Below are 23,283 nucleotides of genomic sequence, written 5' to 3'. Positions count from 1 at the left end.
GAGTTGTTTCTAAACACCTTTATTCAGATTTGCTACATGGGGCATATTCCTAATTTGTTTTATTTACAACACTTGTAATCTACCAAAAGCAACAGAGGAAGTGCCATCAGTTGTGTTTCAATAAAGTACATTCCTCAGTTGTATTTGGAATTTTCCAATTGTTTATATGCCTAAGTATAAGTAGTTTTCCAATTTTATAATACTAAAGAGTAACTAGCTGCATTTGTTTTCTGTAGAGCACGTTTGTTCAATTCTGTCTTCCATGCTGCGAAATTTGAAGGGCCAGCAGCGAACTCGGCTACTTAACAAATTCACTGAAAATGATTGTGAAAAGGTAATCCTGTCTTTTCTGTTACTTCCTCGTTAGTAATAGCTGGATAGAATTTACAATGAGTCTGCCTGTATCTAATAGTTAGGCTTGAAATTGTGCAATTTTTTCTTGTCCCTGTTAATTGTAAGTTATAGACTGCAATCTTGGTTATATTTGCTTTGAGGCCACACTGAACTACATTGAATTGCTATTATGTTCATGCCCACAAACATCCACAGACTCAAGTGTCTGAAGAGGGTAATTGTGTCCAGTTACTGTCTGTGCTGCAAGGCATGAAGGGGGAACTGTACAAGCTAATATACTTCAAATAAAATCTGTAATTGAAAGCTAGTCTCTTTGGGCGCCAAGAAATTATCAACAATTGTCATAAAAATCCATCTGGTTCACTAATGTCCTTTAGGGGAAGAAAACGGCCATGTGGCCTACATGTGACTCCAGATCCATAGCAATGTGGTTGACTCTTAACTTGCCCTCTGAACTGGCATAGCAAGCCACTCAGTACAAGGGCAATTAAGAATGCGCAACAAATGCTGACCTTGCTGGCGATGCCCATATCCCATGAAAGAATTTTTTTAAAAGCTTATATATTATCCACTGGGCAGAATTGACCCTTCTAGTGCTAAAGTTTATTCAATACATCCCTTTTTTAGTTTGTATGGACTTATCTAATTACTCATCTTATCTTATCATTCAATGTCATGTCTAGTGGTTCTGTCTCACTAGTAAATACCAAAGTGAAATAAATATTTAATATTTTTGCCATCTTTCTGTCATTAGCTGTGGTAGTTTCCTGCTTTTCTCTTAATGGTCCTGTTTTCATTGACCCTTTTTATTGATGTGCCTGTAAAACATTTTACTATTTTGTTTAATGTTTCCTGATAATTTAGCTGCAGAGTTCCTCTTTGCCTTCCTAATTTGTTTTTCTGATTTCCCTCCTAATCTCTTTATATTCTCCCTTAGTTTACGCTCCTCTGCAGTCTGCGTACTTAAAGAAACAACTGAGGGTTAAGAATATTGTCTTTATTTATCCATGGAGTCCCACTGGTGTGCTTAATTTGTTTCCTTTTCGTGTAATATGATTTCCCTGCACTCCGAACACCGTTTTACATGTTTCCCATTGTTGTTCTACATCATTATTTGCCAATATTGTTGCCCATTTTATTTTCCTAAGTTCTATTCTCAGACGCTTAAAATCAGCTTTATAACTTTCTCTATTAATCATCTTAAAGCACGTTATATTATGGTCACTATTGCCTAAATGTTCCCTACTTTTACTTCTCTTATCAGCTTTGGTTCATTCTCCATCGCTAGATCCAAAAGTGAAATCGTTGTTGGACATCTTGCATATTGGGTTAGAAAAGAGACCTGTGCATATTGTATGAACTCCATCCCATTCTGCCATTCCCTGCCTCTTCTGCCCAATTAATATCAGGGTAGCTGAAATCCCCCTTTTTTTCTGAATTCGCTGATTTGTCTGCATATTTCTTCCTCCATTTCCCTTCCTGACCTGTAGACTCCACCTATTAGTGTGATTGATCTTGTGTCTTCAATCTCTTATCCATATGGATTCTACTTTTGTTTTCGTGATAGCTGTATCCTTTTTTTCTACTGCCAATATGTTATTCCGAATAAGTACAGCTACTCCACCTCCCCCTTTTCACTCTCTTTACTAAAAATGTTATACCCTACAGTGCTTAATTCAGATTCCTGATTTCTCTGTAGCTATGTCTCAATGATCCCCACTGTGTCTAGTTCCTCCCAACACCTCCATTTCACATGTTTTATTAGTACACTGTGTGCATTGCTGTACAGATGTTTTAATTCATTTTAAATAAGATTTTCTTTCAATTTGTTTAATTATCTTTTTTTTAGATTCTTGTTATTTGTTATTAGCTTTGCTACTTTAAAGCCTTTGCCAGCTTCATATTGCCCTTTCCACGAGGGCACAGGCCTCATCCCCATTCGCATGAAGCCTGGCCCCTCGGTACTGCTCCTTCCTGACCCAGAACTCCAGTGTGTCCCATGAAAAGGAACTCCTCTTTCCCACACAAACCCTTTTGCTATGTGTCAATTGTCCTAATCTGTCTGCTTCTATGCCAATTTGCACATGGCTTAGCAATAACCGAGATTATTACCTTCAAGGAGCATGGTGAAATAGCTGTATTCCTGATGGCCTACAGAGCGCGAAGAAGGCGGAGGAGAGAGCGACTGAGGCTCCTAGCTGTGCAGAGACAGCGGCATCAGCCTCAGGAAGAAGCCGTTTAAGAGCCACAGCGAGCCATCGCAGGCCAGGGTCTATAGGTACTGCTTTTCACACTGCAGATGACCGAGAACCAGTGTCACCAAAGACTGCAAATGTCTAGGAAACTGGTTGCTCACATCTATCTGCCAGTTACTGCAGGATTTGGTGCCATGGGGACTGGCATTGAAATTGAGCGCCAGTGGCTGTGAAAGTGACCACAGTGCTCAATTTCTATGCCAGTGACTCATTTCAGGGCTCCACACGTGACCTTTGTGGGATATCTCAAGCCTCCACCCACAATGCATTCATGAGGTCATGGATGCCATCTTCTCGAGGGCACACAACTTTGTGCATTTTGCTCAGGACCAGGACAGCCAGGACGCAAGAGCCATGGATTTTCCCAGATCTCGGGTTTCCCACAGGTGCAGGGTGTGATTTATTGCTGATTACTGATGTGGTGCTCAGATCTCCGTCGCAACACACGGTGGTCTATATCAACCGCAAGAGCTCCCAATCACTGAATGTCCAGATAGTGTGCAACCACCAGAAATGCAACCTACAGGTGTGCACACGCTTTCCAGGGAGTGTGCACGACGCCTACATCCTCAGTCGGTCACAGATCCCTGGAGTCTTCCAGGGTCCACAAAAGCTGCAAGGATGGCTCCTCGGGGACAAGGGCTACCTGCAGAAGACCGTGCCTGATGACACCCATGCAGTGGTCGCAGACTGCAGCAGAGCGACAGTATAATGAGGCTCATACTGCAGCTTGCACCTTGGTAGAGCCGACCATCAGGATGCTGAAGATGAAGTTCCGGTGCCTGGACCGATCTGGTGGAGCCCTGCAATACAGTCCGCAGAGGGTATCACGCATCGCCATCGTCTGCTGCGCCCTTTACAACCTGGCGCTCCAACGGGGAGATAAGGTTGCTGAGGAGGTGAATGGAGGAGCTGCATATTTCCTCAAATGAGGAGGGCGCCGACGGGGATGAGGCCCTTGCACTGGCTAGACAAGGCAGGTGCACTCGGGAGACCCTCATAGCTGCCAGATTTGTGGAGGATGATGACAACATGCAGTGAGGTAGCCCCATAGTTCCTCACATTGGACTTGAGCACTTTTGACTCCAGCCTGGCTTATGGCAGCACAAACACTCTCTGTGAGAATGCTCCTGGCACGGAGAAGCAGTGGAGGCCCTAATAGTCGCTCGATTGTAGGAGGATGATGACGACATACAGTGAGGACACTCCATAAATTTTCACACAGCCTCTGAGAATGTCTATCTCCTGCCTGGCCAAGGGCAGCTCACTTGCGCTCTGTGATCAGGGCCGCATCATAGAGAGGTGGCAATGCAACTTTAGGCTAAACAGGTTAGGCCTTCATTAGAATTTAGAAGAATGGGGGGTGATCTTATTGAAAAGTACAAGATTCTGAGGGGATTTGACAGGGTGTAGATGTTGAAATGATGTTTCCACTAGTGGGGGCATCTCGAACTAGGGGATGTAGTTACAGAATAAGGGGCACTCATTTAAAACTGAGTTGCGAAGGAATTTCTTTGAGGGTATTGAATGTCTGGAATTCTTTGCCTCAGAGTTGTGGAGGCTAGATCACAGTATTTGAAGAGGAGGTAGATAGATTTTTAAAATGTTAGGGAGTTGAGGGCTAGGAGGAGCTGGAGCGAAAGAGGTGTTGAGGCCTGGGGCAAATTAGTCATGATCTTATTGAATGGCGGGGCAGGCTTGAGGGGCCGAATGGCCTACTCCTCCTATTTCTAATGTTCTTATGTTTAGAAGCATCTGATGCTTTATCTACCTTCAGCACCTGAGCCCTTCAGGAGCTAGAGCACGGCATCAGTAGTCACAGATGCTGAAGAATTGAGGGCCAGCTCTTCCATAAAGGTGCTGAGAGCACGCTGAGAGAATGAAAGAACTCTGTGGCATTGGCCGATTACATTCTGACAGCAATGACAAGAACCGCTGGGTGCAGGCATCTGTAATGTCTCCAGGGAGTGTGAGGCTGGACCATCAGTTTGGTCTGAAGGCTGCATGGAGCAGAGGGAAGAGGCCCTGGACTGAGACACCTGCCTTTACCTTGTGCAGAAAGGCTTCACATCTGAGTGACAAGAACACTGCTCATCAAAACAAGGAGCCATAGGCAGGGAGACATTCTTGGGAGTTTAGTGACAACAGTGAACAGTATGTATAAGTGATTAACACCCTTGCCCAGGCTGTGCAACTAATTCTTAACCGTCCTAACCCGGTGCTCCCTGGACATCCACAGTGGAGATAGAGGCAGCCTGCTGACTGCGAAGTCTGCCTGTGATGACTTTGGCAGGCGTCCTCTGGAGGGCCAAGACTTGGAGGGCCCCGGCCTACTTTCCGTGTCGTGCTGTGTGGCAGTGGCACCCTCCTCAACCTGTGGAGTTGGAGCTGCTGAGGTCACAGGAAGATGGGAGTTGGATGGGCTGGATACTCCCGGAGTCACCTGGGCGGATGGGCCCGGAGTGCGCACCAGCGGATCCTCCTCCCTATGGGTCCTCGGGGGCTTCAGGCTGACTCCTTGAGGAGCAGGGGTAGCTGGAGTGAGATCGAGCTGTCAGGCAGCCCTCTCCCATACACATTGTTGGAGGCCACCTGTAGCATCAGCGATGGAGTTGAGCCCGAGCAGCAGTGCAGGAGCAAAGTCCTGGATCAAGGTCTCCATGGTGGCCGCCATCCTACCAGCATTGACATCGATGCGTTGGCATACCAGTGCTATCGCCTCAGGCTGAAGGCAGACAGACTCCTCCATCGTGCCTTGCAATCTAAGGAGTGCAGCGGACATCTCTTCCTGATGTTCCCGAGCTTACCTTTGCAGCTCCAGCAACTGTGACATGACCGAGTCTAGAGGCTCATCATCTGACTCGGACTAAGCAACGTTCTGGCCTCCAGCCGTCCTCCAAGTTGCCGGATGCCTAAGAAATCCCTGTCGCCACCTGCTGTGGATCAGACAGTGCAATGTGCTCACCAGATTGTGATCCCGAGACCTACTCTAAAACTAAGTCCCACTGAGGTGTGTCTCTCTGCGCTGGTGGAGGCCTTGGGTGAGCGCTGCGATGGGACTTCAGGGACAGTATCTCCAGATTCCTTTTCAGAGGTTTCTTCATGGCTTGATTGGAGGCCCTGGGTCATGGACTTCGCCAGCTATTTGGCAGATATGCCTGCGAAAGAAAGGAGAGATAATTATTGCATGGCAGTGGCCTGTGAAAGAGGACACATCACTCATGGCATGGTTGTCTGATGGATGTTGCACTGCTGGATCCTTATTTGGTAGAGCAGTCAGCACTAGAACCAGTCCAGATCCTCATCGGAGCTACACGGCTCTGTTTTCAAAGTCCACGAGGACCTTGATTTTGGGCAATCCACTACTGGTCTGCGACCTCTCTGCCTTTTTGTTTGCCAGTTTGTCCTGCATGGATAGAAATGGAGAAAGTGTAAGCAGGATGCCTGCCAGGCCAGATGACAAGTATGCCTGGCCCTTGTGGGTGTTGAGCGGTCCCATGGATGCGATGAGGACAATGACGGTGAGTGCAAGAGAGTGAGTGGCGATGTCCCTTGAACTGACAGTGAATGAGGGCCCTGTGGATGTATGCTGGGTTTGAGTGTGTGTTAAGAATGATGAAAAGACTGTCTTACCCTGGTGGAACGGAGGAGATCATTCATTCTCTTGTGGCACTGAATGGCTGTCCTCTTCTAAAGGGCGTTGGTGCTGACCATCACAGCCACCGCCTTCCAAGCCAGATTGGCCACATTGCTGCCCATCCGCAACCAGAGCGGGGGTAGAGGACATCTCGGCGGGCCTCCACGACATCCAATGGTCGCTCGAGAGACCTGTCATTGAACCGGGGAGGGTTGCAGTCTTCTTCAGTTTCCGGGCCATGTCTTACGTGCAACAGTGGTGAACTGGAAGCACTGAGATGTGTGCTTGTGGACTTTAAATATGGCGCCCGGCGTGATGAAGTGGCAGGGTGACAGCAGGCAGGCAAATGAGTGCCCACCCGTCATGGAAACGGCGTATTTCCCAGGAGTCCATAAATAATGAGGCGGGTTCGGGATGATGCGGTGTGAAAACCTGCCATTGCGACCAGCAGGTAAAACATCGTTTTACCCATCCGCTACCGCAATTTGGGCAAATTCCACCCATTGGCTTTCATTGTAAGAATCATAGAGTGCAAAAGCTGACCTGTTACAGTTTTTCTGTATAAAACAGTTTGAGTACTGTGCACGATCTTGGGCTTCACACTATAGGAAGGATATTGAAGCACTAGAGTGGGTACAGCACAGATTCATTATGATGTTTGGTTTGCGATATGCTGATAAATGTACGAATTAGGAGCAGGGGTAGACCATTCAGCCCCTCGAGCCTGCACCACCATTTGATAAGCATGGCTGATATGATTGTGGCCTGTACTACCCTGTCTAGTCCCTGGAGCCTTTGACTCTTTTGTCAGTCAAGAATTTATCTAAGTCAGCCTCAAAAATATTCAATGACCCTGCCTCCACTGCTCTCTGGGTAAGAGAATTCCACAGACTAATGACCCTCAGAGAAAAATTTCCCCTCATCTCCAACTTAAATGGGAGGCCCTAGTTTATGTCTCCTAGTTCTTGTCCCTCCTGTAAAGGGAAATATCCTTTCAGCATTCACCCTGTTAAGTCCCCTCAGGATCTTGTATGTTTTAATAAGATCATCTCTCGTTCTTCTAAACTCCAATGGATACAGACCCAACCTACCCAACCTTTCCTCATAAGGCAACCCCTTCATCCCGTTAATCATTTGAGTGAGCCTTCTCTGCATTTGCATCTAATGTAAGTATATCCTTTCTTAAGTAAGGAAACCATAAACTGTATACAGTACTCAGATCTGATCTCACCAATGCCCTGTACACAACTGTAGCACAACTTCCCTACTTTTATATTTAATTCCCCTTTGCCAAACATGACAACATTCCATTGCCTTCCTAATCAATTGTTGTACCTGCATACTAACTTTTTGTGATTCATGTGCCAGGATCCAGATCCCTTTGTACCACAGAGCTCTGCAGTGTCTCTCCATTTAAATAGTATACTGGTTTTCTATTCTCCTTGCCAAAGTGGACAAGTTTGCATTTTCCCACATTACGTGCCATCTGCCAAATTTTTACCCACTCACTTACCCTATCTATATCCCATTGCAGATTCCTTATGTTCTCTTCACAACCTACTTTTCCCTACCTATCTTTGTGTCATCAGCAAATTAGCAACCATACCTTTGGTCTTTCTTCCAAGTCATTGATATAGATTGTAAATAGTTGAGACCCTGTGGCACTCCACTGGTCACATCCTGCCAATCCGAAAATGACCCATTTATCCCTACTCTGTTTCCTGGTAGTTAACCAATCCTTTATCCATGCTAATATGTTACCCCCTACACCATGAGCTCTCATTTTATGTAGTAACCTTTGATGTGGCACCTTGTCAAATGGCTTTGGAAATCCAAGTACAGCACATCCACAGGTTCACACTGCTTGTTACTTCCTCAAAGGTCTCTAGTAAATTTCCAAAAGCATGTTGACTCTGCTTGATTGCATTAAGATTTTCTAAGTGCCCTACTGTAACCTCTTTAATAATAGATTTGAGCATTTTTCCTATGACAGAAGTGAGGTTAACTGGCCTGTAGTTTCCTGCTTCCTGTCTCCCTCCTTTCTTGAATAGAGGAGTTATACTTGCTATTTTCCAATCTGATGGGACCTTTCCAGAATTTGAACCTGAATATGAAGAACAACTTGAAATATTTGGGCTGTCTTTGTTAGAACAGAGCAGATTACCGGATAATTTGATGGAGGTATGTAAAATTAGGAAAGGGTAGGATAAAGTAGTTAAAAGCAGACTATTTCCAGTGATTAGGTAGTCTAGAATGAGGGGGACACAGATTTGGGATAGAGCAGGAGAAACCTTGTTAGGGAGGGTTGTGATTGATGTGGTGACCATACCATCATTAAGAAACTTAGATTAGTATTGAAAGAAAAAGGAAGTAGAGGTATGGACGTAGGTCGGCGACATGAGGCTAGGGCTACTGCTCATGTGATGGATAAATGCCACTAAATGTATCAATGACTTGGCAGGACAATGATTCAATGAAACGCTAGAATCTTATGATAGTGACATTTTATAGCAAAACACGTACTCAGTCTAGGCAACTACATTTTCAATATATAGTGCCATCCCAACAATATACTGCTTCTGCTGCATGAAAAATGTTCTCCTATGTGGTTTGTAAGTGAGTTTGTTACAAAAAGTTTGTTTTTCTACAGTGCTATTTCTACTTGTACTTAAAACTAGGTTATAATCTGTCAACAGGTAATGGAGTATGAACAACTTGTGCTATTCAAAGCAGTACAGCACGTTGGCTATTTTGGTTGAGATTGACAAATCCTTGCTGTCTTAAAAATAGGTCACCTTAATGAAATCAAATGGAAAAGGGTATTTTAAGGTACCTTCAGTGTTGGATGAATAAGGATCAATGTTAGTGGTGGAGGGGGGGGATGTTTAATTAAAAAGTAAAAGGAACACTTGGCTCATCTCCACAGATACAGTACTCAGTAGGGTGGGAATTGACCTCATCCACCTTTCAGATGTTGAAAAATGTGTATTTGTGGAAAATAGATGTCTACTGCTTATTAAAGAAGTTAAATGCGTGATTTTATTCCCCAGGCCCCTCTTGCGTACTTTAACAAAAAAAAAGTTTTCTCATAAACAAGGAAGTTTTGATTTTGATGAATTGCAAGAAAACTTTCAACACCTGTATTTTACCTCATTGCTTCCATTTAAAAATTGGATTTAATTTCAATTTGTATCTAATGGTTGACTATCTCAGTTTTAATCCGTGTAATTAATGTTAGATAAGGGCATCCATTTTGACCATTCCAATCAGCATACCCTTGCTATGTTATTTATGAATTTATTGCAGTTATATCCCAAGTGGCAATATCTGTAGACACTAAGTGAAAACAAGGAAGGTGTTTGCACCTTTGACTGCCATTGAGGGATATTTATTTCAACTGCAATGCTTTTATGACTTCTCTGTTTATGCCTTTTTCCTATATTTATAAATACTGCTTATTGAAGAAGACTCCTACATTGAAATGGGTCTCTCCCTCATCATCCTGCTGCTTTTCATCCTTGAAAGATTTGTTTCTTTAAAAAAGAAGATTCATGCAGCATATTACAAAAAGAAATGAAAGATAAATTGAGCAAATTGTGAATTGTGTAGAAACCAAAGGGAAAAAGCCTTTAACTGCCTTTGTTAGGTTCATATGCAAGGCAATTGCACTATATTTTGAAATATATTGAAAATATTATTTATGCTGATATAACAGTGCATTGTTGAAAATGTAGTTGCACAGGTATAATAAAATTTACATTAGGGTGTTATAGAAAATATTTATACTTAATTGATTCAATGCCCAGTCCCACTACTAATGTAACATTCCTGTCTAATGTTTTTAAAAAGTATTTAATTCTAGTAATGACTGTCATTTTTATGCTGCTAGTTTTTTTTTCAAAAGTGTGTAATAGCTTGGGCATGTTCTTGCCAGAGAACCTTTCATTTCTAAATTTATGTGTAGGTTTTGCATCATCTCTGTGCAGTGCAATACTCTATGGGGAGTCACAGAAACAAATGTGATTTATATGACAAACGTGAATTCATATCATCAATTGAATATTCATGTGTTATTTCAAATATATGCACACTGGTATTGAATCAGTCATAAAGATGAAACCGACTGTCATGCTGCAAGAAGTTCATTGACTCCATAGTCAAGAAACCCCCCAGTGCCCCTGTATTCTCTTCCCTTCTCCCAACCATTCACTAAAAGGCCGCTGATTAGTAAAACCATCGAGAATACCTCACTGATCAACTACAGTCCTGGTTTTGATAAATTTAGTGATTTGTTAGTAACTGATGCCATGACTACAAAGCTTCCTAGGTGATTGTATATGGTTTGTAGGGCTGTGCTAGGTTCCGGATTAACTTTATTACACCACTTGCTGTTATTGCATTATGTTGCGCTGTTTAGTATGTAAAGCTAAAACTGACCTGTGATTTGAACACTGCTATATAGTATTCCTGCTAGTGAGTGATACTACCACTGACTACACTGCTGCAATAAATTCCAAGCCTTAAGATGTGATTGTTTTCTATAATATAGGCTTCGTTTAGCCGTGAGTGCTCAGAAGAAGCTAGTTGATTGGCTTCATGCAAATTGCAGGCTTTATGTGGTCCTCAATTGATGGCTATTTGTGTTTCTTACAGGTCGACCGACTGATGGAGCTGCACTTTAAGTACCTGGAAGCTGTGCAGGTGGCTGACAAGAAGATTGAAGGAGAAAAACATGTATGCATCATTTAGTCAGCCGACAGTCTTGCTTTGTCTCTTGCAAACTCTCATGTTAACATCTGGCATAGTGGCTTGCTGATTGAATTTGATTCTGTGAACACACAACCTTATGAAATGAGATTTTCACTTTAGGGGGAGATTTGGGGATTGAAGATGGCATTTCACTTAATATTGAATTTTTTTCATAATTGAATGTATAGAACTGTGGGAAGGAATTGTACAAAATTATTTTATTCATAACTAATATTCAGGGATACCCATTCAATCCTGACTTTTACATTACTGAAGAGAGAATTGAATATTCATTGTGTGTGACAGGAGCTGCAGTTCTTGTCTTCTTAATGAAGGTGAGCATGGAATCAAATGAAGTAAGTCGCAAAGGAAAGTCTACAGGAGAAGGAAAGCCTCTGGAGAACACACCTAGTACTCTGTCAAACATGTGCCTTTTGGACTGTCCAACCAACAAATTGCTGAGGTACAGAACTGCACTGGCCTCCCTTTGCAAAAATGGAGCACAATAATTTGAACAAACCTGATTGCTAATCTGTAGGCACCAAACTAGGGAACATAAGTGCTGTTAAAGAATACCAAGAATCTAGCTGGCAGTAAACTTTCAAGATATCTCTGGTTTAAAACTCAGGCTGGTGTGGATTTTAACTTACAAACTAGTGAATAAAGCTCCTCAACACCATAAAACCACATTAGAAGAGCAACTCAGAGTGTAACTGAAGACCCAAGGGAGAAGATCTGCAAGGGGAGCAAAATTAATAAACTGAAGATAACTGGTATTAGGTGCAAATGGGTGTTTAATTTGGGGAGGAAAATATTGTGTGAGAGAGAGAACACCCCTCCCAACTGTGCTTTCACAGTCACCTGTCCCGTCCTTTGTCATCTTCTGTGGCGTAATAAATATTTTAGTTTTTTAAAAGAGAGGACTGCAATTCTACTTTAGCATTAGTTTCTTGAAATTGGCCAGGAAATTCCCAATGTGAGGCTTGGAGTAAGTTGCAAATTAGATCTGTCATAAATATAAACTGTTCTGAACTACTTCCATTAGACAAAATTAAAATACAATCAAGATCAAATAATTGATATCGTGGAGCAAGTTACAAGGTTAGAGTTTATTAGTGGTCTAAAATCCTAAACTGTACTGTCAAAGCTCAGCTGCAAACAGCTAATTGGTCAACGTTCGAAGCTTGGAATCTTTCTGGTCTGTGTGGTTCAGTAATGGACCACATGATGTTGTCAAATGTGCCCAGAGCTTTTTTGGATGTGAGAATCTGCAGATTGCTTTCATGGAATTTCTTACAAGACAGTTCCACTGATAACCCTGTCACCTAAAGATAAGATTATAAACTTCAGCTCACTAAATATAAACTTCAACTCACTAAATATATTGTATTAGAAGTACAGCATCAATTAAAAGTCTTGAGCAAATTTCAGTCATGAGGGTAGTACTTCTTCTTAAAGGTAATGTCTTTTTCGAATGGTTCCACCACCTTGTTGATCTCTCTCAGGACGGTTTGAAACACACATTTCAACATAAGTTCCTGTGGGTTCCATGTCGACCGTCAGTAATTTCACTTAGAACATGATGGATGTGATTCAAAAATTACATTGAAAACAAGAAGGGTTCTATTATTCAATTTTAAATATTTTCTGTTAAATTGGTGAACTATTTAATTGCTTTTAATCCATTTGAAATTGCCCACCAAGTTTACGACCTTATGATTCAGTTCTATACTAGATGCAGCACCACAGACCTTTTTATTAAGTGGAAAGGAATCTACTGATCATAATAATTAACCAGTTTTCTTACAGGGAAGAATATGCAAGTGCAGCATGACATCATCACACACTCTACTTCATTTAGGTGCTCATGGAGAAAAACTTAAATTTTAGACGTTTTGGCAACTTTTTCCGCAAGTTAATTTTAAGGTGCTTCTACCATGTCAATTTTTAATCAAAGCATATGATAAATACATGGAGATTAATAAATGCATGTATATCTGTTAAAATGAACAATTTGGAGTAACTTAATTCACTATTCACTTAAAAAGTGTGCAATTTGTCTAATTTCTTGAATGCCTTATTAGCTGTAAAATTGTCAAACGTAAAGAAGTTATTACATTTAATTAGGGTATTATGGTATTCTGTCAAAATCCCAGAGTGTTTCACAACCAATAATTACTTTTGAAGTGCATTAATTATTACTGTGGAACCAAGCTAAGGTCATGCAATTTAACTATATATACTGGATTACAGATAATATTTTTTTAAATCGAAAGAGGGCACCTTCCATTTCACAAATTGCAGACTGTGAAAGTGCTCGGAACTCATTCTGTTTTTTGCAGCACACCGTGTATTGTTGAATACAGTTTGTATTGAGAACTGATGCTTTTTTACTTGAACCTTGAAATAGTCTACATGCCATAAATCATTTATTTTGACTTTTGCCTTCCTGGTTTATCACCATCTTAAGCGGTGAATGACGCATTTATATTTGATGCAATTGAAAATGTTTAACAGTATTTATCCTAAAAACTTGCGATGTATGTTCCTTTTAGGATATGGTCCGTCAAGGGGAAATAATTGATGATGATATGGAAGATGAATTTTATCTGAGGCGCTTGGATGCCGGCCTCTTTGTCCTTCAGCTGGTTTGCTACATTATGGTGGAGAGCTGCAATGCTAGTATCCCTCAGGTGATTTAAGAATCCACTCATTATGAATTCTTCTTGTTCAAATACATCCACCTGTGTGATGTATGCATTCTTTATTTTTAAATATTTTCTGTCAGACTGATAGTAATAATCAATTGTGATCAATGTTTCACAACTGAGCAGGATGGCAAGGGGTATTTGCTGCCCTAGTTGAACCTTCAGCCTGACGCCCTCCCCATGTTCCAAGAGACATAGGCAGAACTGGCATAATGAAAAGCCAGCAACAAGGCGCGAGGGGATTCTAAGGGGAAGCAAGTCACAGAAGCCCAGGGGTGGGCTTAGGGAGCAGGTTAACGTGGGCATTCACCATCTCCACATTGGGAACTCAAAACACCCAACTGTGTGAATACCCAAACAACAAGTGGGCTGTGAGTTCAATATCTGCTGTTTAACTTCCAGTCACAGTCATTAGTAGAAATAATGCAAAAACATTTGCAGTAAATCTTAAAAACTAATCACTGACCCGATCGGAACCCCCACTTGCACCCATTGCAGTCGGACTAACACTTGTTACGTTCACCTGATCCAGCAATGAAATTCAACCCCCACGAATCCCATCGCAGCCCACCAAAATCCCAGCCAATCAGAGTCCTCCTGACTTTTTTTGGTTTAATTTGAGCAGTGCTGCGCTGGATGTGATGTCACTGTGTGGCAATGTGTCATGGTGATGGGAATTGGAGTTTCTTTCCCCTTGGTTGTTGATGAGAATTATGGGACTGATTTGTTTCAGTTCTGATCTTTTTTACTTAAAAACTGGCAGCTTTTTTTGCCGCACCCCAAATCATGCCGTCCTCGGCAAGTCCTAGATCGCCCAGTGGTAGCGCCGGCTGAAGTGAGCTATGTTGACTGAAAATGAAAATGCTGTCAGGTGAACTTTGTAGATACCTACTAGGCACAAAACAACAATATTTAGTTTGTCCAGAATTGAAATTGTTCTTCAGACTGTGAAATTAATATCCTAAAATAGCTTGCTTTGTGGCTAATGCTCATGGTTTGCATATTATAATGAGTTTGTCTGTTTGAAGACTGAGCCTTATAAAGGATAAATGTGGTCATTCATTCACTCCTCCGATAATAAGTGAGATTTATAAAGTTTTACAACTTCTCGGGCACTCACCCCATTTCAAGTGCATTTGTCTCCCCAGTTTCCATTTTTCTCCTGTCAGCATCTGTCAAAATGCACAACCACAAATATTCTGGTTTCAGAGTTGGAAAAAACTAGACTAAAGGAAAGGTCCTCCATTAATCCAGTTGCTTCAAACTCTGGAGCCAGAGTATGTCAATTATATTAAATAAGGGCAAGACACAATCGCTAAGTGAATGAGAATTGCGCATGCTAATGTCACCATTCATTCATTTAATCAGCTGCTCGTACATTGTGTTAAATACCCAACCTTCGGATGGTTGGAAAGAGGGATGGATCCATGGGTAAGATGCAGAGTTTGTTGGGAGATGGACTGAGATGACTTTAGTTTTGCATTGTTGAGTTGAATGAAATTCTTACTAATTCAGTTGATGTCAGCCAATCAGTCAAACAGCACAGTAGTGGCCAAGAAGTAAAGGTAGTAGCAGGGAGTTACAACTGGGTGTCATCAGTATCAATGTCAAAGATGTCTAATGCTTACAAATAATTGTCAACATGTAGAGAAGGAAAAGCAGTGGAGGTGGGGCTGTGGAGGATGACGCCTTGTGATACACCCAACATGAATATTCTGAAGTTGGAGGAAGTAGTATTGAAAGAGAGGTTTTACGAACATACATACGAATTAGGAGCAGGAGTAGGCCTCTCAACCCCTCAAGACTGCTCCACCATTCAATAAGATTATGGCTGATCTGATTTTAACTTCAACTCCACATTCCTGCCTACCCCTAATAAGAATCTATTTACAATATAAGCAAAATACTGCGGATGCTGGAATTCTGAAACAAAAAGAATCTATCTACCTCTGCCGACAAGATATTCAAGGACTCGGTCTAAACCACCTTTTGAGGAGGAGAATTCCAAAGTATCTCAACCCTCTGAGAAAAAACATTTTTCCTTATCTCTGCCCTTAATGGGCAACTCCTTATATTGAAATAGTGACCCCGAGTTCTAGATTCACCCACAAGAGGAACCATCCTTTCCACATTCACCCTGTCAAGTCCCCTCAGGACCTTGTATGTTTCAATCAAGTTTCTTCTTACTCTGCTAAACTGCCAGCGGATACAAGTCTAGCCTGTCCAGCCTTCCCTCATAACACAGCCCACCCATTCCAGGTATTAATCAAGTAAACCTCCTCTGAACTGCCTCCAATGCATTTATATCTTTCCTTAAATAAGGAGACCAGTACTGTACACAGTACTCCAGATGTGGTCTCACCAATGCTCTGTATAACTGAAGCATAACCTCCCTACTCTTGTATTCAATTCCCCTTGCAATAAACAATAACATTCTGTTAGCTTTGCTAATTATTTGTTGCACCTGTATACTAATGTTTTGCGATTCATGCACTAGGACACACAGATCCCTCTGCACCTCAGAGCTCTGCATTCTCTCACTATTTAGATAATATGCCTCTTTACTTGTCCTGCCAGAATGGACAACCTCATGTTTTCCCACAGTGTACCCCGTTTGCCAGACCTTTGTGAAGACAAATAGAATGGAACCAAGATGGAGCACTCTCCAGTGCTGGTTGTAGAGAGGGTAGATACACTGAGCTCTGCTGTGACAGGTGAGAAGCTTTTGAGTGGTAAGGATCAGAAAAAGTATGAAGGGATTGTGCTGGGGATAGTCCATGATATGGGAGAAGGCAGCTGAGCAGATTGTCCCAATTTTTGAGGCAAATAAATCTATCAACTCCTCAATTAATGTTGGGTGACAATTAAGAGAGCAGAAGAAGGAGACTATATGAAGTTTTTCATCAGTGAGGAGGTTGGAGTTTCCCTTACCATTCAGGATAATCCTAGATAGTAGGAGGTTTACAATATGGTGAAATTCCAGTATTTAGATGATTGTTCAATGCTAGATCTGGTTTAATCTGACCAGTCATTTTACAGATGCATTCCAACTTGTGGCTGTCTGCCATTATTATGACACAGCCAGTGGTAAAGGCTGAGTTGTTCAAATCCCAGAGGGAAACTTGAAACAACTGTCATAACCCCATTTTTGCAGTTTGTATGCTTTGAGATGTAGGCTTTGAATTCAGTAGTAATAAGTCCACTGAGTCTCAAGAAGTTTTATAAATTAAGCATTTATTAATATAAGAGATTGTAAACACATACATATTATAATAATTACAAAAATCTCCTAATTAACCTGACTCTTCGTCAGACCCCTGGTAAGGCAACAGTAAAGCACATAGATTTAAACAGACCCCTGGCAAAGCACACCCTGGACAGTCACACTCAAAATGAGTTTCTTTCAGCTCTAGGTCCTTGCAGACAGACGTAAGGCTTACAGCATGGAGGCTTTAGATCTTAGAATCCCTCCTCCTTTTACCAATAGCCTTCTCTACCTTTACACATATTTTCCACTTTGAATGCAAATTCTCATTGTCACTATGTTTTTTTAACTTTAAATCTTATAACAATAAAACCTTTTCATAATACCCACTTTTACTAGTAAGCTTTTAAAAAAAATAAACATATTGTTTCTGAGATTCACCTGGTTAGGTGTAATATTTCACCCGTTCTTTTGAATGGTCTATTTAAAAATGCACATTGACCCCATTTACACCTCACTTTCTATTTCCCTAAGTTTATCTAATTACCATTTCAAACCTACTTCTCTTCTATACATCAAAGCCTCTAGACCAGCTGGCTTTAATCCAATTAAAACAAACACACACAGACACACACATCACTAAACTCCATTTTAAAATAATTTCCAATAATATTATGGACATTATATTTTCTTGACAGCTTGATAGATATTACAATTGTACTTGGAGAATGGTGGAAATGCCAGACAGCAAAGAAATTGGAAGAAATGAGTGCCTCAAACCAGAGGGAACAATTATTGAGTAGTTGAGTGCAGCAGTTGCTTGAAGGTGGATATAGTGCCAGAGGACAGGAACTTGTGACTTTGAGATGCTGTTGGAAAAAGAGGGGGTAGATTTTTCTTTCAACAGGTGTTTAGACGTATGGTGGAATGTACACCTGGGTAGAGTGGCCTCTGTGAGCCAAAGTTTGATAAGGAACAGGATGTTCATGCATTAATTTGGGATGAGATTGTGAGAATGGGATGAGGTTGCCTTATTTACAAGAGAACAGACATTTTAAAGAGTGATATAGAATAGGTTGGTAGTAGTCCATCCCCAGATGTTTGTGGGAAGGAGGCACAGGAGAGAAGATTGGGGAAATTGGAGGACTTTATTCTCAAGTAGAATCGCAAGTTTGTAGGTATTGCAATACTTGAGGGCTGTGGTGTCCTTTGAGCTGAGGCAGAAGGCTAAGGTAGTGTGGATTACTCCTTTTGAAGATTCAGTGGCAAGAGCTGATGTGGATGCAGTGGAGGATGCCTAGAGTAGAGTACATGGAGGCCAAGGACCGATTCAAGAGGGTGTCTTGGAGCAGTGGCAGGAGAGGTAATTAGAGGAATAGATGCAAGTAGATTGGCGCCTGAGGCAGTAGAGTTATTGAATGGAAAATAATTACTACTTTCTTGTTCTCTGTTATAGATAGTGGGGCAACAGGAAGAGGAACAGGTCAAAGCAAGACGAAAGCTAGCGTTGTGTGTGTGTGTCTGTCAATGACTTAATGCTAAGTCCAAGCAAGATTATGGTTGTTATGTTATGATCTCAATAGAAACCAGTATTTTTTTTTAAGAATCTGAAAACCCAGGTATTTACTAAAAGAATGAAGCCACAAGTTCATGGTTTAAAACAAAGTAATTTTACTCCACAAAGATCAAAGAACGTGAACTATGGTAACCACACTCTATCTTAAAATAGTCAGTTATATTAAAGATAATAAAAATACAATGAACGCAATTACTTATACTACAATCAAATGTCTTAACTCCAATTTCTTATTATACGCATTAGACTTACATCTCAAAACTCGAAAAGTCAGACACTTATTAAAACTTGGGAGATTAACCACTTAGTGTGGCTACTGTCAACAATTCATGTATAGGCTAGGATTTCTTGGGCTATTTACTTCTGGCAAGATTGTTTCTTCAGATGATCTCCAGCTATCCTGTGGTTGCAAATTCCCCATTCAAAATAGGCATCTCTGGCGTCTTAAGCATAGCTACCTTGAGTCAGAATTCTCCTGCTTCTAATATTCTTTAACTTGTATCTGAAACTCTCCATCCCTCTTTCTCCTCAGCTTGGCAATACCAGACATTCAACTCATTGTTGGGAGTGAGTTAAGTCCAGCTAACAAGAGTTTTAACTTTTTGAGCCAACACCCAGAATTTCAACTGAATTCTGCTGACACCGATCTTTCCTTCACTCCAGCTTGTTCTAAATTCAAACTAAGCCCCTAAGAACCTACTCACCCCATAAATAACTTGTTGGCCCTTTTTTTTCCTATTGTTTATCTCCCAGGCAACCTGACCACATGATCATTTACTGGAACCAGCTTTTTTTTAAACCAGAAAACAGATCCTAATTCTTAAAGGGGGCCATCACCCCACAAAAATATAGGTCTTTTTCTTCTGAAAGGCACATGGGCCATCATAATTAGATTTTTGAGTTTACAATCCCAAGCCCACATCATATCAGCCTATGGAAGAGAATGTGAATATAACAATGCATTGTTTCTTTAATTTATTTCACTTCCATAATAGTCAGAAGGAACTAATGCAGGCAGGAAAAAAAGCAGCAAAACACTGGATGAATAGTTTGTGCAGTTGCTCATGAATAAGATCTTTTATGATATTGCATATTATCTGCCTGCGGGTTTAAGCCATGGAGAAAGATTAGTACACCAGCATGAAGATGCTACCTTTAAGTGGAAAAAAACTTCATAGTTATTAGCAGTGCCCTACATTACTACTAGAGACCATGAAAAGTACTTGTCCGTACATGCCATAACTAGCTTGCCAGCAAGTATCTCAATCTTTTAAACTAGTATCTTTTTCAAGATGTAGTCTTTGGTTTTATTCAAACAGCGCTTGAAGTTGTACCCTCTCTTTCCCCTCCCCACCCATATCCTGTGCTCTCCACACCTCCCCCCCGCCACCCCAAACACTCTGTCTTCTCCCCTTACCCCCAGACTCTCCTGCCCTTGTTTTCTTTCATTACCCCCTCCACCACACTCCACCTGCCATTCCTCTTCTCCATCTCTTTAAAGTTTCATTATTTACTTGGGTGCTCATGTCTGTATGACAATTCTTCAGTAAGCAAGTATGAAGAAAACTGAGAGAAAAGTGCTTCAAACATGAAGTAAATTCCGGTTTTGGTTTGATGGGATGTTGCGTTGAGACTATATTTGTATTTATTTTCAGATACGACAACGTGTGCACCAGATCCTGAATATGCGAGGTGGTTCAACCAAGGTGGTTAGACATATCATGAGAGGTATGAATAGAATGTCTTGAGAACAGAAAAGTCCATTAATTGTAAATACATTCCTTCTTTTTTGTCAACTCTGAACTCAATTACCTGTTTTTCAACAAATAATGCATCCATTGTCCCCTGAACTCACCTATGCTATCTATTTCGGTAGCATTCTCTGATAATGTTCACGTATTTATTATTATCCGTTGGGTCAAAATGTTCAACTTGACTTTCATTGTTCCTAACTTAATTAACTCCTTATGTTTGAATGTTTCACCTGAGTTGTCTGCATTAGCTTTGTCAGTTCACTTTGAAACCTTAAGGTTCCAATATTGTTTGAATAGCAGCGCAGATGCCAGGTTAGTTGACAACTGTTGATTGCAAATTATTCAATGGCAGCATACATTGCAAGCCATGTGTCAGTGTGCATTGTTGTTGATTTATATCTCTCTTTATCTAGATGTTCTGATTCTGATGTTCTTTGCAACCTTATATTAATTCTGTAGGACTCTACAGTGGTGCAAACGTATTTCACTTATGCTGTCTAAACTATGAAATCCCAGAATGCGGCCTTGTTGCCTGCACTAATATTAAACAAGCAGAACATATTAATTAACTCTAGGAACTAAAATATTTTTTTCCATTTGAGAGAAACATCTTTTCTAATTAATTGTACTTGTGGATGCGTGTGGAAAATGGTACTTTCAAGAATGAGTTAATTGTAAGTGCGGTGTAGATGAGAACCATACCAACTTTGCTTATCACTGTTTTTCAAGAGATCAGTTTGTTCTGTGAATACAGTTGCATAACAATCCAGGCAGTTTAAGGCATGCACACTCAGTCTTCAATCTAAATTCAGCTGACCCCATCTTCTGTGAAGTTTTCATTTGCAGGATTTTACAGTCAGATGACTAGAGGAGATTAGAGATGGGGAGGGATGAGACCACGGAGGGATTTGAAAACAAAGATGAGAATTTTAAAACCTAGACGTTGCTTGACCCAGAACTAATGTAAGTCAGTGAGCACAGGGGTGATAAGTGAACAGGACTTGCTGTGATTTAATACTGAGATAGCAGATAGCAGGATGACTTCTAGTTTACAGAAGCTAGAATGTGAGAGACCAGCTGTGAGAGTCAATAGAGAATAGTCAAATCTAGAGGTCAGGAAGGCTTAGATGAAGGTTTCAGCAGCAGTTGATTGGCTGGAGGTGGAAATAGGTGGCCTTAGTGATGGCATTGTTATGAGGTCAAAAGCTCATCTTGAGTTCAAATGTGACACGAAATTTGTGAACAGATTGGCTCAATTTCAAACTGTTGCCAGGCAGATGGATGAAGTTGGTAGTTACAGAATGGAGTTTGGAAAAGGGACCGAAAAACAATGGCTTCAGTCTTCCTGATCCTTAATTGGAGGAAATGTCTGCTCATCCAGTACTGGATATAGGATGAGCAGTCTAATAATTTAGCAACAGTAGCAATATATTTCCTTTTCTGTCGTGGAATCCATATAACCTATGCAAACTTGTGAATATTGATTGATATAGATTGCTTAGTCGAGGACTGCAGTGTATTGGTATTCATTTGTGTTATGGTACCATGTAATCAGAAACCTATTATTGCATTTTGATATTGGCAAGTGGCGCATCTAGTTTGTAAGTAAAATGGGTGGAATTTCTATTTTGGCATAATCTGACATTGAGCAAATTGAGTTGACTAGAATATAAATCACCTTTAATTACAACAATATATGTGATGTCTCCTCAGTGTGTATTAGATTTTTAAAAATGATTTTATTTTTCTCTTAGAAACTGTTCCCAACCAACCATGGTCACTGTACTATAACCTCTTAGCTGAGCTGCACAGATGAAACAGAATGCAATATTTCTGTTTCTGAAAGGTGTTCCTGGAAAAAAAAACCTGTTTAATGGAACTGAATTGTACCCTTTCCCTTCAGAATATTGCAGAATTCAGTTGCCGCAATGACATGGAGGGACAGTAGTTAATTTTTCAATAAATGCATGTTCTATATTATTTATCCCTCACTTAAGCGATTCTAAGAAGTCCTTAATATTGGATTATTAAAGCAGAAATGACTTCTTCCCCTTACACAACATTGTCTTTCAGAGAAGGCCACTTTTGGTTTGTCAAACACAGCAAAACTCATGCATAAACAACCCACAGTGGGACAGTATACTATTCTGTAAACTTATTTACTGGAATATTTGTACTATTATTGCATGCAAATAGATACTTGTGGCTTTATATTACACACATTTGGGCTAATTTGCCTGTGACTGTGACAGTCGTTGGACCCAGAGGGAGTTCATAATGCTTGAGATGTAGCTGAAGAATAATAGATTGTGGGTTCATTAACTGCACATTCACAGCCTAATAAGTTTGTGTTTATTTTATTACGTCTCCCAGCTTTGTGTGAAACGCACTCCCATGACAAATGTGTTGAAATCAGCTGTAAAGCAGACCCAATTCAGCTCTTAGAGTACAAAAGTGGTTCATTTTTAGTAGAAGCTCTGCTCTCCAAGGAGCAAGTGCACATCAGTGCACCATATTTATAGGAAGCCAAGGATTTCTGAATGTCAGCTCAGAAAATGTTTGCTTAATAGTGGCTTTTTAAAGGCCAGCTTAGGCTGTATGCTAAATTTTTTACAAAAGATTTTTGTTCTGTGCGCTAGCTTTTAAAGATTTCTCCGTGGGTTCATGGAAGAGCAGTGAATATCAAAGTTTTATAAAGCTTCTGAAATCTATATAATCTGCCATCAAAACAGTAGAATTTTTAAAAATTCTTTCATGGGATGTGGACGTCGCTGGCAATGTCAACATTTATTGCCCATCCCTAATTTCCCTGATTGGCTTGCTAAATTATTTCACAGGGCAGTTAAAAGTCAACCATGTTGCTGTGGCCTGGCATCACATGTAGGCCAGACCAGGTAAGGATGGCAGATTTCCTTCCTTTAAAGACATTAGTGAGCCAGATAGATTTTTACAACAATCGATTATAGTTGTCATGGTCACCATTTTTGAGACTAGCTTTCAATTCCAGATGTATTCATTGAATTTAAATTCCACCAGCTGCCGTGG

At 40.8% G+C, this 23,283-nt stretch overlaps 1 protein-coding gene across 1 annotated transcript in view; it reads left to right on the top strand.

Annotated features, from left to right (window-relative positions):
• The window catches only part of ctnnbl1 (catenin, beta like 1), a 197,079-nt gene that overhangs the window by 134,002 nt on the left and 39,794 nt on the right, over positions 1-23,283 (top strand). Inside the window, exons 12-15 of the mRNA XM_078555389.1 lie at positions 237-334; positions 10,900-10,980; positions 13,551-13,688; positions 20,140-20,212. Of these exons, the coding sequence (XP_078411515.1) occupies positions 237-334; positions 10,900-10,980; positions 13,551-13,688; positions 20,140-20,212 (390 nt within the window). The remainder of the gene's footprint in view (positions 1-236; positions 335-10,899; positions 10,981-13,550; positions 13,689-20,139; positions 20,213-23,283) is intronic.

The sequence above is a fragment of the Cetorhinus maximus genome, chromosome 13 (genome assembly GCF_964194155.1).
Source record: "Cetorhinus maximus chromosome 13, sCetMax3.hap1.1, whole genome shotgun sequence".
Lineage (NCBI taxonomy): Eukaryota > Metazoa > Chordata > Chondrichthyes > Lamniformes > Cetorhinidae > Cetorhinus > Cetorhinus maximus.
This window is presented reverse-complemented; position numbering and strand designations above follow the sequence as displayed.